Source organism: Canis lupus, chromosome 8 (genome assembly GCF_011100685.1).
Source record: "Canis lupus familiaris isolate Mischka breed German Shepherd chromosome 8, alternate assembly UU_Cfam_GSD_1.0, whole genome shotgun sequence".
Classification (NCBI taxonomy): domain Eukaryota; kingdom Metazoa; phylum Chordata; class Mammalia; order Carnivora; family Canidae; genus Canis; species Canis lupus.
The window spans coordinates 1,407,644-1,421,695 of record NC_049229.1 but is presented as its reverse complement, the minus strand read 5'-3'; the positions used below and the strand labels follow the sequence as shown (position 1 = coordinate 1,421,695).

At 41.4% G+C, this 14,052-nt stretch overlaps 1 protein-coding gene across 1 annotated transcript in view; it reads left to right on the top strand.

Moving 5' to 3' along the window:
• The first annotated feature begins 2,844 nt into the window (after positions 1-2,844).
• ATXN3 (ataxin 3) overlaps positions 2,845-14,052 on the top strand; it is a 36,274-nt gene continuing 25,066 nt past the window's right edge. The window contains 5 exon segments of the mRNA XM_038544118.1: positions 2,845-2,868; positions 8,076-8,240; positions 8,472-8,516; positions 10,165-10,250; positions 10,658-10,724. Of these exon segments, the coding sequence (XP_038400046.1) occupies positions 2,845-2,868; positions 8,076-8,240; positions 8,472-8,516; positions 10,165-10,250; positions 10,658-10,724 (387 nt within the window).

Below are 14,052 nucleotides of genomic sequence, written 5' to 3'. Positions count from 1 at the left end.
GTAGCCAGACAGCACACACTTTACAGATCCATTTATCTAAAATGTTAGAAACTGTATACTATAGTTAAAGCAGATCAGTGGTTGCCTGGAGGAGCAAGGTCCAGAAAAAGGTTAGAGGTAAGAATTACAGGAGGGCACAAGGAAACATTGGGATATAGGTGGTTCATTCTTTTGCTCGTGATGGTTCCATTCAACTACTTCTCAGAAAACATTTTGTTTTAGGTAATACTGAATTTAGGAGAAGCAAAATGAAAATGAAATGATACTCTCTAATTATTACTGCTGGGTCTTTGTTAATGTAATTAAGGTCTCCGCATGAATTACTCTGGATTAGAGTAGGATCTAAATCCAATCATTAGTTCTTGAAAGAGGAGAGGACAGAGACACAGAAGGCCATGTGAAGAAGACCAAAGCCGAGGTTAGAGTCTTGCTTGCAATCACAAGCCAACTAATGCTAGGAGCATCTAGAAACTGGAAGAAATAAGGAAAGGATTCTCCCTGTGACCATGGAGTATGGTTCCGCTGACTGGTTTCAGGCTTCTGGCCTCAAGAATATTTAGAGGATAAATTTCTGTTGTTTTTAGCCACCGAGTTTGTGATGCTTTGCAGCAGCCATAAGAAATGAATACAGTCACATTTTTTTCTGAATAATACATTAAGTAGTTTAAAAATCAAGAATAAAACTGTATACAGTGAAAACTCTTCCCACTGCTGCCTCCTATTTATCTAGTTCTCTTACCATCTCAAACTTGTACATAACCTCTAGGTGCCCTGTATATTCTTCCAGATATTTGTAATGTATATGAACAAAAAATTAGATAGTTTCTGTACACACTTTCTTTTAAAAAAAAAATAAAAAAAAATGGTTGCATATTTTTTTGCTTCATGAAACCATGATTTATTTGCCCAGTCAGGCCACAGTTCCTTAAGAACATGCATGGACTGTTTCCCCAGTACAGGATTGTGGACTATGCACACGAGGGTTTCAGTAAATAGTGACTAGTATTGAGCACCTGGTCCTCACTGGAACACTCCATTTCCTTATCTCCCACTGCCCCTTCTGTTCCTCTGAGCCTACACTCACCCAAGTCCCCAGTGGTCTCCATAGCAACATAATTTAGTGGACTCCTGTAAGTCCTTATGTTGCAGGATCTCTTGGCAGCAACTGACAGACTGATTCTTGAAACGTTCCTTCTCAGGGCTTTGATAACCTTACACACTCCAAGTTTTCCTCCCTTGTCCTTGGCTATTCCTTCTTGACCTGAAGGTTCTGTTCTAAATCCTCTTCTCAATCTCTTCCTTTTCCCTTAGATGATTTTATTCACTCCTGTGAGTAACTCCCCATTTTACCATAAAACCAAGCCCCTGAACTCCTGACCATTTATATATATAAATAGGTATATATTACTTGTCTTATACCTCACAGATATTTCCCAAACCTTGCCCCTTCCTCCAGTATTCCCTATCTCAGTGAATACTATTCCTACCTCAGTGGTTGTCTAAGGCAGAAACCCAGACATCACCCCTAACATTTCTGTGTCCCTCACTCCACTCTCACTCAGTTCTATTAAGTCTCCCCACCTTCCTAATCTCTCAAAATGGTCTTCTCTCCACTACAGGTCATTACTCTAGCCCAAACACCATCATCTCTCCCAAGATTCCTTCCACAGCATCAGCTCTTTTCTGCAGCTAGAGTGATCTTTGTAAAATGCAAATCTCTTCTCGTTTAAAAATTTTATATAGCTCCTCAACTGTCTAAAAAGCATACCTGCTGGGATGCCTGGATGGCTCAGCAGTTGAGCATCTGCTTTTGGCTCAGGGTGTGATCCCACAGTCCAGGATCGAGTCCCACATCGGGCTCCCTGCATGGAGCCTGCTTCTCCCTCTGCCTCAGTCTCTGCCTCTCTGTCTCTTTCTCTGTGTGTGTGTGTGTGTCTCATGAATAAATAAATAAAATCTTAAAAAAAAAAAACATACCTGCCTTAACCTAATTTCAAGGTTAAACCTGCTTCTTTCCTACTCTTTCAGTTTCATCAACACCCTTCTCCCACTTTACTGAACTTTTCAGTTTCTCCAACTCATGCTTACTCTTCAGGGTCAGAACGCAGACGCTAGTAACAAGGTGTCTGGATTTGGACCCCAACCCAGTAGTGGACCTTGGACACGGTTCTTTTCTTAACCTCCCTGTGCATCCGTGTCCTCACGTATGAAACAGGAATCATAACAACACCTACAAGGTTGTTGTATTAAATTCGTTAGTATATGCAAAGTAGTTTTAAAAGAATGCCTACCTAACAGTAAGCTCTATATAAATATTAATTACATTTTTAGACAAGGGCTAGGTGTTGGGAATGGAATGTCTTTTTCCTAATTAGGCTTTCAGTGGGGGAGGAGGAGAAAGATATTAAAAATAATAATAATCATATCTGATACGCAGATGTGAAAAGGAGGAAGTACAACGTGGGAAAACATAAGAGAACGCATAACCCAGGTATTCCTTATCCAGAGCCCTTGAGGCCTGAAAATCCATAGCAATGGGTGGGAAGCAGGGGGTTCCTCCAGACCGCAGGGGGCGCTGCAGCACCCGCAGCCGGCCAGATAAAAGGAAGTGGGAGGACGCGCTACGAAGGTCACGTGTCCTCCCTCTACCGCCCCGGCGTGCCCCCGCTCTCCGTCCCACGTGACGCCCGTCCTCGGGGGTGATTGGCCGGGGCGCGGCACGTGGGCGGGGGGCTCGAGGCGGGGCGGGGCGGGGCGGGGCGGGGCGGGAGACGGGGTGGGGCCGAGGGGCGGGGCTGGAGGGGGTGTTTCGGCGCGGGGGCCGTTGGCTCCAGACAAATAAACATGGAGTCCATCTTCCACGAGAAAGTGAGTGTCCGAGCTTGGCGGGGAGCCCGCCCGCCGTGCGGTGGCCGCGGCGGGGCGCGGCACGGTGTCCTCCTGGAGAGCTGGCGGGGGCCCGAGTCGCCCCATCCCAGGCTGGGCCGGGCGGGCCGGGGACGCCGGGGAGCTGGGAGGGACCGAGGCAGGGCCGCGGCGCCGGGGGCACGCAGAGGGGTGCCGCCGGGTGGGTTGGCTGTGCGCCTCCCGTCCCCTTCCCGCGGGATCCGTGCTCTGGTCCCTTCCCGCCCGCTCCCCGAGGTTTCTGGCCGGTCCCCCTTGGACGAGTGAGAGCCTCGCCCCTTCCTAACTCCACCCCGCTCCCCAGCCCTACTCCTGGCAGAATGAACTTTTCCTTCTCTGGGCTCCTCGGCTCTATGCTGGAGCCTCGCAGACGTTGGGTCTTCGGGTTGTGTTCTCGTCCTCCTGCACTGGGTCCGGAAGCCGCCCGAGGCGGGGGCCCGGGCTCGCCCCGTGTAGGGCCTGACACTTGGGGAAGGGAGGTCGGAAATCCTGCGCGCCGCTAAATAGGGAAGTCGTCGCCAGACTTTTTGTTACGGGATGTTCAGGTTTCGTTTCTTTGGGTGGTTGGGTCCTCCCGGAGCAGAAGGGCAAGCCTCTCCGCAGGTATCGGGATGGACTGGAGTAATTGCGCCGTGGTCCGCCTCGCCTGTCTTATTCCTGGATGACCACGCACTTTGAAGATGCCGTCTGTGGCACGTGGACGAGCCCATCTTTTCTCACAGACAATAAACATGCTTATTCGGGTGTGAGTGAAACCTTCCTCAGGACAATTTTGGCCCAGGCTATATTGTTTCATAATAGTTTCATGTTTGGAAAGGGTGTCTGGGGAGGCTACTGCTGAGTAGGAGCAAAGGGGTTGGATTTTGTGAAGTACTTAGCCACTGAAAAACTCACACGTCGACTTTAAACGAATTGTTAAATGGAGTGCTTTTCCCGATACCTGCTATAGAAACGATTTTAGCACGTTTTGGGGCTGGGGTAGACCAGTTTTTATGTGTGGGGAAGTTATCACTAGTCTTTTGATCGACATGATTTATGAATCTTGGACAAGAGAAATGTAGTTGCTTGACTAAGGAGATTGGATAAAGAGAACCCTATGTACACATATTTTTATTACTAATTTTCAAAAGCTTTAGTTAGTGTAGGACCAGATGTTTCAAGTGGAAGACTTTAAACATTTCCACACACCATCTCCTGAGAGCTGTATGGTTTTACAAATACTGATTGGTGGATATGGGTCACTGTTTGCATAGATTGCAGTGAAGGTAACTACCGAACCACCAGATCAAAAGAAGCTGGGCTCTAGCCTCATAAAGGTCTAGTTTCCTGAAGGAAGTCGCTCTCAGTTATCAACATCTGTGACGGCTTTAAGGGTACTTGAGTACAATTTACCTTTATCGTCAACTTATATGTACTCAATAGAAGGCTGGTAAGGTTTTTTGAAGCATAGTTCAAGAATGGAAAGCGCCTTGTAGCCATAGGGCCCACTGTTAATCTCATACGTAGTCCATTCTGGGAATGTTTTAGCTTGATAGGCCGTTTTCTAGCACATTCTCTTCCCCTCTGCCACACATATTTAACCTTTGCTACAGCCAGAGAACCACCTTTGGCTCTAAGGAAGCTGTGTATATAAAGATACCTGCCTAGAGCAGACCTTGCAGCTACTTTCTCTTGGAATATTGGTATCCCCCATTTTCAGAGTTATCACTTTGAGTGTCCTCTCTTAAGTTAGAATGCAACAGTTGTTCACTGATCTGTCCGCAGTGCCCAAGATAGTGCCTGGCAGATAGTAATTGCTCAATAAATATTTGAATGAATCAAGAGAGTTTCTTAAGGTTCTGAGACGTGGATTGTACTATTTATCTAACTTAAATAGTTTTTCTGTAAGTATTTTAAGCTTTGCAGGTTGTATATGGCTTCACGTATTCTTGTTTGTGTGTGTATGTCTGTGTTCCCCAACCATTAAAATCATAAAAACCTGGGCGCCTGGATGGCTCAGTCAGTCAAGCAGCTGGCTCTTGGTTTTGGCTCAGGTCATGATCTCGGGGGTTGTAGGATCCAGCCCTGAGTGGGGTTCATACTGAGCACAGAGTCAGCTTCAGATTCTTTCTCCGTGTCTCTCCCCATTTGCCTGAGCACGCTTTCTAAAATAAATAAAAATATCTTAAAATAAAAATTAAAAAAATAAAAGCATAAAAACCATCCTTAGCTGCTGGAGCAGATTGGATTTGGCTTATAGGCTAGAGTTTGCCAGCCCATAACTTTAACCTATTATTAAATGGTCACTAACTGCTGAGTATCTTGGTTTTTGTTTTAGTTCTGGAGTCTGGTATTTTCTCTTTCTTTCTTTCTTTCTTTCTTTCTTTCTTTCTTTCTTTCTTTTCTTCCTTTTTTTTTTTAAGATTTATTTATTTATTTATTCATGATAGAGAGAGAGAGAGAGAGAGAGAGAGGCAGAGACAGAAGCAGGCTCCATGCCGGGAGCCCGACGCGGGACTCGATCCTGGGACTCGATCCTGGGACTCGATCCTGGGACTCCAGGATTGCGCCCTAGGCCAAAGGCAGGTGCTAAACCGCTTACCCACCCAGGGATACCCTGGAGTCTGGTATTTTCATTGCCATTTCTCTTGCTGCCTGCTCTTGGTACAGTCACTGTGCCATCTCCATTGATACTTTTCATGTAATGTGAACTGAGAATGATAATCAAATTTGTTGGGATTGTGTTTAAAATTAATAAAAATAGTTAAAAGATGCTGAGCTTTAACTTCATGTCTTCATTTTGCCCTGTGGCGATTCTGGTTCCTAATTGCCTTTAGGATATTTGAGGTTTAGGAATCCCAAATAAGTGGCTTGAGAAAGTAATAATATCACAGACTTGAAACTTTTGCTGGGTTTGAATCCCAGCTCTGCCATTTACTGTGCATACATCTTGGGCTGGTTACTTACTAAGTCTCTCTGCTCCAGTTTCCTCCTGGAAGATAGGAGGATAATAAAGTGTCTACCTCAGTTAAGCACTTGGAATGCTTCCTGGCATGTATACTGTAGATGTGCTGGCTGTTCTTGTGATTCAGATGCTTGTGTTTGCTGAGCCTCACAGTAGAGCATGAGACTTACCACTGAGATGAGATGAAGATCTGCTGGGTTGACTGTGTGGCCCTTTACATTAGGGCCATTTCCGAGCATACCCTTAGGTTTCTGCCTGGTTTCTGTTGTAATCAGTAGTATCTCCCTGCAGCGTGGGGTGTGATCCTGGAGACCCAGGATCGAGTCCCACGTCGGGCTCCCTGTATGGAGCCTGTTTCTCCCTCTGCCTGTGTCTCTGCCTCTCTCTCTCTCTCTCTCTCTCTCTCTCTCACACACACACACACATACACACACACACTCTGTGTGTGTCTCTATGAATGAATAAATAAAATCTTAAAAAAAAAAATTTGCATTAGAACTGTTTCCACAAAATCCAGTGTCTGGTCACTATAGTAAATAGCTCTTGGCATGTGAAATAGCTGTATCTTAGCAGAGGTTTTTTGTTATTATTTGAACCTTTTTAAGTGTAACAATCACATGTTAGGGGTACACAGATCATCATAGTACAGCTCTAAGTTCTGACAAAGTGGACACACATATGTAAATAATGCTTAGATCAGGTAACAGAACATTACCTACATCCCATAAGCTCCACTTAGGCCCTCTTCCAGATGCTCTCCCTCCATCCCACCTTCACCCCTGCAAGGACAATCACTGTCCTGAATTCTAGCATCATAGATTAGTTTTGTCTGTTTTTGAGCTTTAGTAAATGGAATCATATAGTGTGTACCTTTTGAGACTGTCTCAGTGCTCCCTTCTGATTCTGTTGTATACATACCCTGTATCATTTTCAGAAGCTGAATTTTGCTCCTAGAAAAATTTATTCATCAGGAAAAATATGCGTCTTCCAGTGTTCTTTGGAGACACCATCTATTTTTGTTTTGTTTTAGATTTTATTTATTTGAGAGAAAGAGTATGAGTGGGGGGGGGGCAGAGAGAGAGGAAGAAGCAGACTCCCTGCTGAGCTCGGAGCCCAGATACAGGGCTTCCCAGGACTCTGGGATCATGACCTGAGCCACCAAGGCTCCCCAGGGGGTCATCATCTATTGTGTAACATAGAACAAATTGCACAAGGTAAGACAGGTTGGGTTAAGGCATAGACGTTACTGGGGAAAGGGAGATCTTAGAGGACCGGGGAATAGGAGAAGAAAGTGTTCTCTTCTGCCATCCCCCTACGAGGGGTTTGTGTTCACAGGAAGGGATCTCATCCACCAGTGAATCTTCCTTAGAAGGCAAGCATGAGAAAGTGGCATTGTTGTAGGCAGCAGGGTGATAAGCAGACTGCTCAGTGCCATGCAGCTTGGATTTAGATTTGGGGTGCTGGTTGTGTGAGAGCCATTTGCCCAGCACTTGAAGACCCTGGTGCCCATGGAAAGTTGTACTCCCTCCACCCCCCACAGTAGGAAGCCAGTGATACCGATGATTCATCCCATGGCTGCTTGGATGCAGCCCTTCTTGCTGGCTTGTCTGGAAATGAGCTCCAGGGGTGGTTTTTGGAAGTTTTGCTCATTGTACTATACTACATATACACTTAGTGCAGAGTTAGCTACAAGTCTTCATTAACCTCAAACAGGATCTTTCTTACCTGTATCAATTCTTGAGATTCTTTTGTTCATTGATCTCAAATTCCTTTTTAGATTGAGTAGATTGTCTTGTTAAAAGAATACAAATGATCTAGGGATTAAAGTTCCCTTTCAGCATTTTAAAATTGCTGTGGAACCTCCAAAGATATGTGTGTTTTAGGTACTGAAAATGAGAGATGCTAATGTTTTTATAGTTTCTAGTAAAACATGAAATTTGGCATACTTGATAGAATGATTGATGTAAATCATTCTTAAGTTTTTGATCACATAGCTAAATAATTGTAGTTTCATTAGTGGTAAAGTTGTAAGAGTTAAAAAATGATAATTCATGTACTTAATGTTAATCATGCTTATCAAAAGCCAAAAAGGTTCAGTTTGGCCCTGTTGAGTTAATGATTAAATTCTCTTTAGAGGAAGATACTGAAAAAAAAAAAAATTGAGGAAGATACTGTACAAATCTTGTTTCACAAGTCACATTTGAATTTTTTCTTTTGGAAATATTAGCAAGAAGGCTCACTTTGTGCTCAACATTGCTTGAATAATCTATTGCAAGGAGAATATTTTAGCCCTGTGGAATTATCTTCAATTGCACATCAGCTAGATGAAGAAGAGAGGATGAGAATGGCAGAAGGAGGAGTTACAAGTGAAGACTATCGCACATTTTTACAGGTACTGATTTTAAACTCACGAAATTGTGTTTTTTTTTAAAATGTGGGTATTGTTTAGAAACGGATGCACCATTTTTCCTATGGGGCATTGACTTGTTAATTATAACTCTGCTCTTGACTATATAAATGGGATTGCACAAGATGTTATTTTAAAAATGCACACTAATGACAGTTTTAATCCTTCTCTCCCCATCCTCAACCCCCGCCTCAACTACCTGTCCACATTAAACAGCAGCCTTCTGGAAATATGGATGACAGTGGTTTTTTCTCTATTCAGGTAAGTAGTCACAAGCATGTACTAAGGGTTGTTTATGTCCCAGGCACTGTTCAAGCTGAGAATATGGTTGATAGGAATATCTCTTCACAGCCTTTCATGATCACTGTAATGATGTGACCTTCAGAAATTCCTCCAATAGTTAGTGTCTAAGAGTATAAGATTATAAAAAATAAAATAAAAATCAGCTGTAGAGCACAAGGAAAAAAACTGAAAAAAAAGTATGAGATTATACTCTAGAGTACTGGATTTTTATAGAGTTAAACATGAAAATTAGGATTGTAGAACCTTCATTTTATTTTATTATTTATTTTTTTAAAGTAAGCTCCATACCCAGCCTGGATCCCAACACGAGGCTTAAACTCATGACCCTGAGATCAAGACCTGAGTTGAGATCAAGAGTCAGACACTTAACTGACTGAGCCACCCCGGCACCCCTGAGCCCTCATTTCTAGGTTAGGGCTTTTTGAAAGGAGATGATTTAATTTACATCTGGATGCTGATAAACATAATTCCAATAAGTCACAGTATTTCAAACTTACGACTTGTATAAATTTGAGAAAATGCAGCAGCTTACTACCTTCCATTTAAATCCGCCTACCAGGACTGTATCTCTTTATTATGGTCCGTGGCTTTTGCTTGTTTTCTTTTTTGAAACTTACACTCCCCTTGAATTCTGTGGGTGATGGTAGATGTGCTTGTGAGATTCTTTTATCTGGGTCTTTCATTCTGTTTCTCACCCTTGGGAGGTGTGTCCAGAGTTCTTTCAGAACCTCTTCTTGGGGTGTCTGTTTCTACAGATACCTCTGTTGCACCCCCCTGTGCTGTCCTCCTGGATTCCCCACTAAGGAGCATTTCCACCCAGTGCTCCATTGTGGATGGCAGTGTGCAGCCGCTGCCGCAGGGCTAGGGGAAGCTCGAGCAGGCCTGGCACCCGCCATGGCTTATTTGTGTAGAGCTGTTCTTGGTGCCCATTCACCTTTGTCCACCACATTGCATTCACTTTGTATCCAAGCTAGTACCTGCTTCACTCCCTTCTTTGTTGGCCACCCTGGAGGGCAGATAGTAGGTTTTCAGAAATCCATTTTGTTTTCTCAGTTTGAAGTAATCAGATTTATTTTTTGTTCTGGTTTTCTTTCCCCTATGAATTACAGACCCATGATAATAGAAGCTTAAAGTCTGAGAGCTTCAGTTTAAATTCTCAGGAAGAACTCCTAATAAACAAAATTTTCATCACTACTGACAGCCCAGGTTCTAAGTTGAATATAGCTTTTCTAAAGCAGGATCCATAGCAGCCAAATTATCACATGCATATATTGGACTGGTTTTAAGAATAGTACCTGCTGGATCAAATATACATCTGGATTTTTGAGGCAGTTTCATCTAGGAACTGTGTGCTTCTCTGGAATGTTCCAGAAACCTAGTGTAAGTAGCACTCTTTTAATGCTATGTTTGTTCTTTATGGATTTAGTGATATATCTATACGTACAAACTTTTTTAAAAACCGTAACTTTCCAGGGAAAATTATACATAGAGTACAGTTGTTTATACACTTCACATGACCAAACTACTTAAATTTGGAATTGATAGTTTAGCTCATGGAAAGTTGCTTTTTTTTTTTTTTTCTTTTTTTTCTTTTTTTTTTAAACAGGTTATAAGCAATGCCTTGAAAGTTTGGGGTTTAGAACTAATTCTCTTCAACAGTCCGGAGTATCAGAGGCTCAGGATCGATCCCATGTAAGATTTTATATTGCTTTTCCTAAATTTGACTTTTAAAGTTAGAATTTCTTAAAGAAGAAAAGTATATTTTGAATGCTTTTGTTTTGATGTTCCTGGTTTCATTCCCTTAGAATTTCCTATTATATCTTTAGGGGATGTCTATGAATATCTGCCCACTGAGCCTTCCCCACACCTCAGTGTGTAGCAGCACAGAGCTGATCCTTAAATGCTGTGTGATGCCAGTGTTTTTGCACGGCATTGCTAATCTGCAGAGAGAATTATACCGTTTTGTAATTTCTTAAAAACCAGTGATCCTTAGCTGTAAGCATAATCCTAATGTTTTTTATAGTACTTGCCAATAGATAAACTAAATGAATATGAACTCTACTATTTCAACTTGTGTATGTATTTTTTTCTTTTTCTAGAAATGAAAGATCATTTATATGCAATTACAAAGAACACTGGTTTACAGTTAGAAAATTAGGGAAACAGGTAATGTTTCTCCCCTTCCCCGTCTTTCTTCTCATTTTGCATTCCATTTGCAACTAAAATGTAAAGGATTGGAAAATTAAAGATGAAGAAACTTACCAATAATGTGTATGTGGTATGGTTTCAATCTTGATAGAGATTTGCTATTTTAAAAGACAGTATCAGTTCCCCTTACAGATTTAAAACAACCATACATACTTGACTCTTGAACAACATGGGTTTGAACTACATGGGTTCACATTCACATTCACATTCACATTCACTATATGTGAATTTTTTTTTTAAGATTTTATTTATTCATGGGAGAGAGAGAGAGAGAGAGAGAGAGGCAGAGACACAGGCAGAGGGAGAAGTAGGCTCCATGCAGGGCACCCGATGTGGGACTCGATCCCCGGTCTCCATGATCACACCCTGGGCTGAAGGCGGCGCCAAACTACTGGGCCACCAGGGCTGCCCGTATATGTGAATTTTTTAAAAATACAGTACTGTAAATGTATTTCCCTTATGGTTTTCTTAGTAACATTTTTTTTCTCTAGCTTTATTATAAATATAAGTATATAAGGGGCACGTAGCTGGTCGGTAGAGCATGTAACTAACTCTTAGTGTCAGAGTTGTGAATTCAAGCCCCATGTTGGGCATGGAGCCTACTTAAAAAAAAACCCAACAAGTGTATTATATATATACAAAATATGTGTTAATTGTTCACATTCGAAGTAAGGCATCTAGTCACCAGTAGGCTATCAGTGGTTGGGGTTTTTTGAGGAGTCAAAGTTACATGTGGATTTTTAGCTGTGCAGGGGTCAGCATCCCTAACCCCCATATTGTTCATGGGTCAACTGCATAATTTAACTATATCATAAGAAAAACTTTCTCTTTAATGCAGTACAGATGTGACTACTTTACCGAGTTTTATGTGATAAAGATGTTCTTCCAGTTAACTGTGACTTTATAGATTTGTATTCAGTGTATAGTAGTAGTATCATGAGGCCTGAAACAACATCCAGCATGAATAAATTTTTGAGTCATGTTTGCTTTAGCATATCAAGATTACTCACGTGCTAAAACACCATGTAATCTGTACATCTACATAAAGTCATTTCTTTTTTTTTTTTTTTCAAAAAGAACATGGAATAGGCCTTGAACAAGCCTTTTTTCAGATCAAGAAATGTACCTAAGATGTTATTTTTATAAATAATTACCAAAGAATTTCTATGTACATGATACCACAATTATTTAAAGTCCTTTTTATTAGAATTTTGAATCTTCAAAAGAGTTCTTGTAAATGATTTAATATAAAAAGAAACAAACTATTGATATGTTTAACAACATAGATGAATCTAAAAATAATTATGCTGAGTGAAAGAAGCCAGACACAAAATACTACATACTGGAAAGTTCCATTTTCATAAAGATCTAGAAAATGCAGACTAATCTATAGTGACAAAGTAGAATGACCAGTGGTTGCCTGGGGATGAGGAAGGCAAGGAACAGTGAGAGAAGAGGATCGTAAGGGGTGCAAGAAACACTCTTGGTTGTGTTGAGCTTTCATGGGTGTATATGCATATGTTAAACTTCAAACTGGACATTTTAATGTGTGTGATTTCTCACATGTCAGTTACATCTCCATAAAACTGTTTATAGAAATACTACAGAGCAAAAAGAAAATGAAATCAAGCATGAGAACATTGGATTAAATCAATAAAAGAGAATTCAAAGCAGAAGCCCTACTATTATCTTTTAGGCCAGCCTCCTAGAAGCAGCTTCATGTGACTTAGTTATTTCTAAAGGTCCCTCCTGAGTTATAAAGAGCAAGGAAGATGGTGTGGCACAGTAGAGGCTGACCTGAGTAGGGATCAACTCTTAAGGAAAACCCAGGGAGGACCATGCCATGATTATTTAACCTTTGACTTTTGTTTATATTTTTTAAAAAATATGATCAAGTATTTGTTACTTTTTCTATATAAAGTACTCACTGGATTTTTTTAAGATCTGAAGACTTAGGTCCCAGAAGTCCCTTTGTATTGGTTTGCATGTAAACTTACATCGTTATTTTGAGAGGTTTTAAAAATTTTAGTTCTTTAAAAGTGAACTTTCAGAGCACCTGGGTGGCTCAACCGATAACAGTGTTCCACTCTTGGTTTTGGCTCAGGTCTGTATCCTGTTTTGTGAGATTGAGCCTGCTGAGCAAAGAGCTGACTTGAGGATTCTCTCTCCCGCTACCCCCTCCCCCCACTCACACACACAAACACACACTCTCTCTCAAATAAATAAATCAAAATTAAAAAAAAAAATAAGGGGAGGATCAAGGTGGCTCAGTTGGTTAAATGTCTGCCTTCGGCTCAGGTCATGAGCCCAAGTTCTGGGATCTGGTCCAGCCCTGTGTTAGATGCCTTGCTCAGCAAGGAGCCCGCTTCTCCCTCTCTTCCTTGCTCGTGCTTTCTGTCTGTCTCTCTCTCATAAGTAAGTAAAATCTTTAAAAATTTTAAAAATTTAAATAAAAATAAGTAAAATTGAATTTTCACATTTTAAATTATCTTTGACAAATACAAGAAATGTCAAATTTTGACTTCTCTTTGGCTCTATATTTTTGTTTATGGTTACATTTTTCATTATGTATTGTGTATGAGGTCCTTGTATTATGAAAAATATGATTGGAAAAGGTTTTTTTCTGTGTATTGTTTTTAATTCCAGTATAGTTAACATACAGTGTTTATATTAGTTTCAGGTGTACAATATAGTATTCAATAATTCTGTACATCACTCAGTGCTCATCACAAGTATACTCTTATCCTCTTCACCTGCTTCACCCATCTACCCGTCCCTTCCCCTCTGGTAACCCTCAGTTTGTTCTCTGTAGTTAAGAGTCTGTCTTTTGGTTTGTTTCTTTTTTCTTTGTACCTTTGTTCTGTTTCTTAAATACCACATATGAGTGAAATCATACATTATTTGTCTTTCTCTGACTTATTTCACTTAGCATTATATTTTCTAGATCCATCCATGTTGCAAATGGCAAGATTTCATTCTTTTTTTAAATAATTATTTAGAGAGAGAGAGAGAGAGCATGCACACACAAGTGGGGGGGGGAGGGGAGGAGGGAGAGAGAATCTCAGACTCTGAGCTGGGTGCAGAGCCCGAGTTGGGGCTTGATCCCATGACCATGAGATCATGACCTGAGCTGAAATCAGGAGTCAGATGTTTAACTGACTGAGCCACTCAGGTGCCCCAAGATGTCATTCCTTTTTGTGGCTAATATTCCTGTGTTTGTGTGTGTATTTATCTTCTATCTTTATCCATTCATCTGTTGGTGGACACTTGGGCTGCTTCCATAATT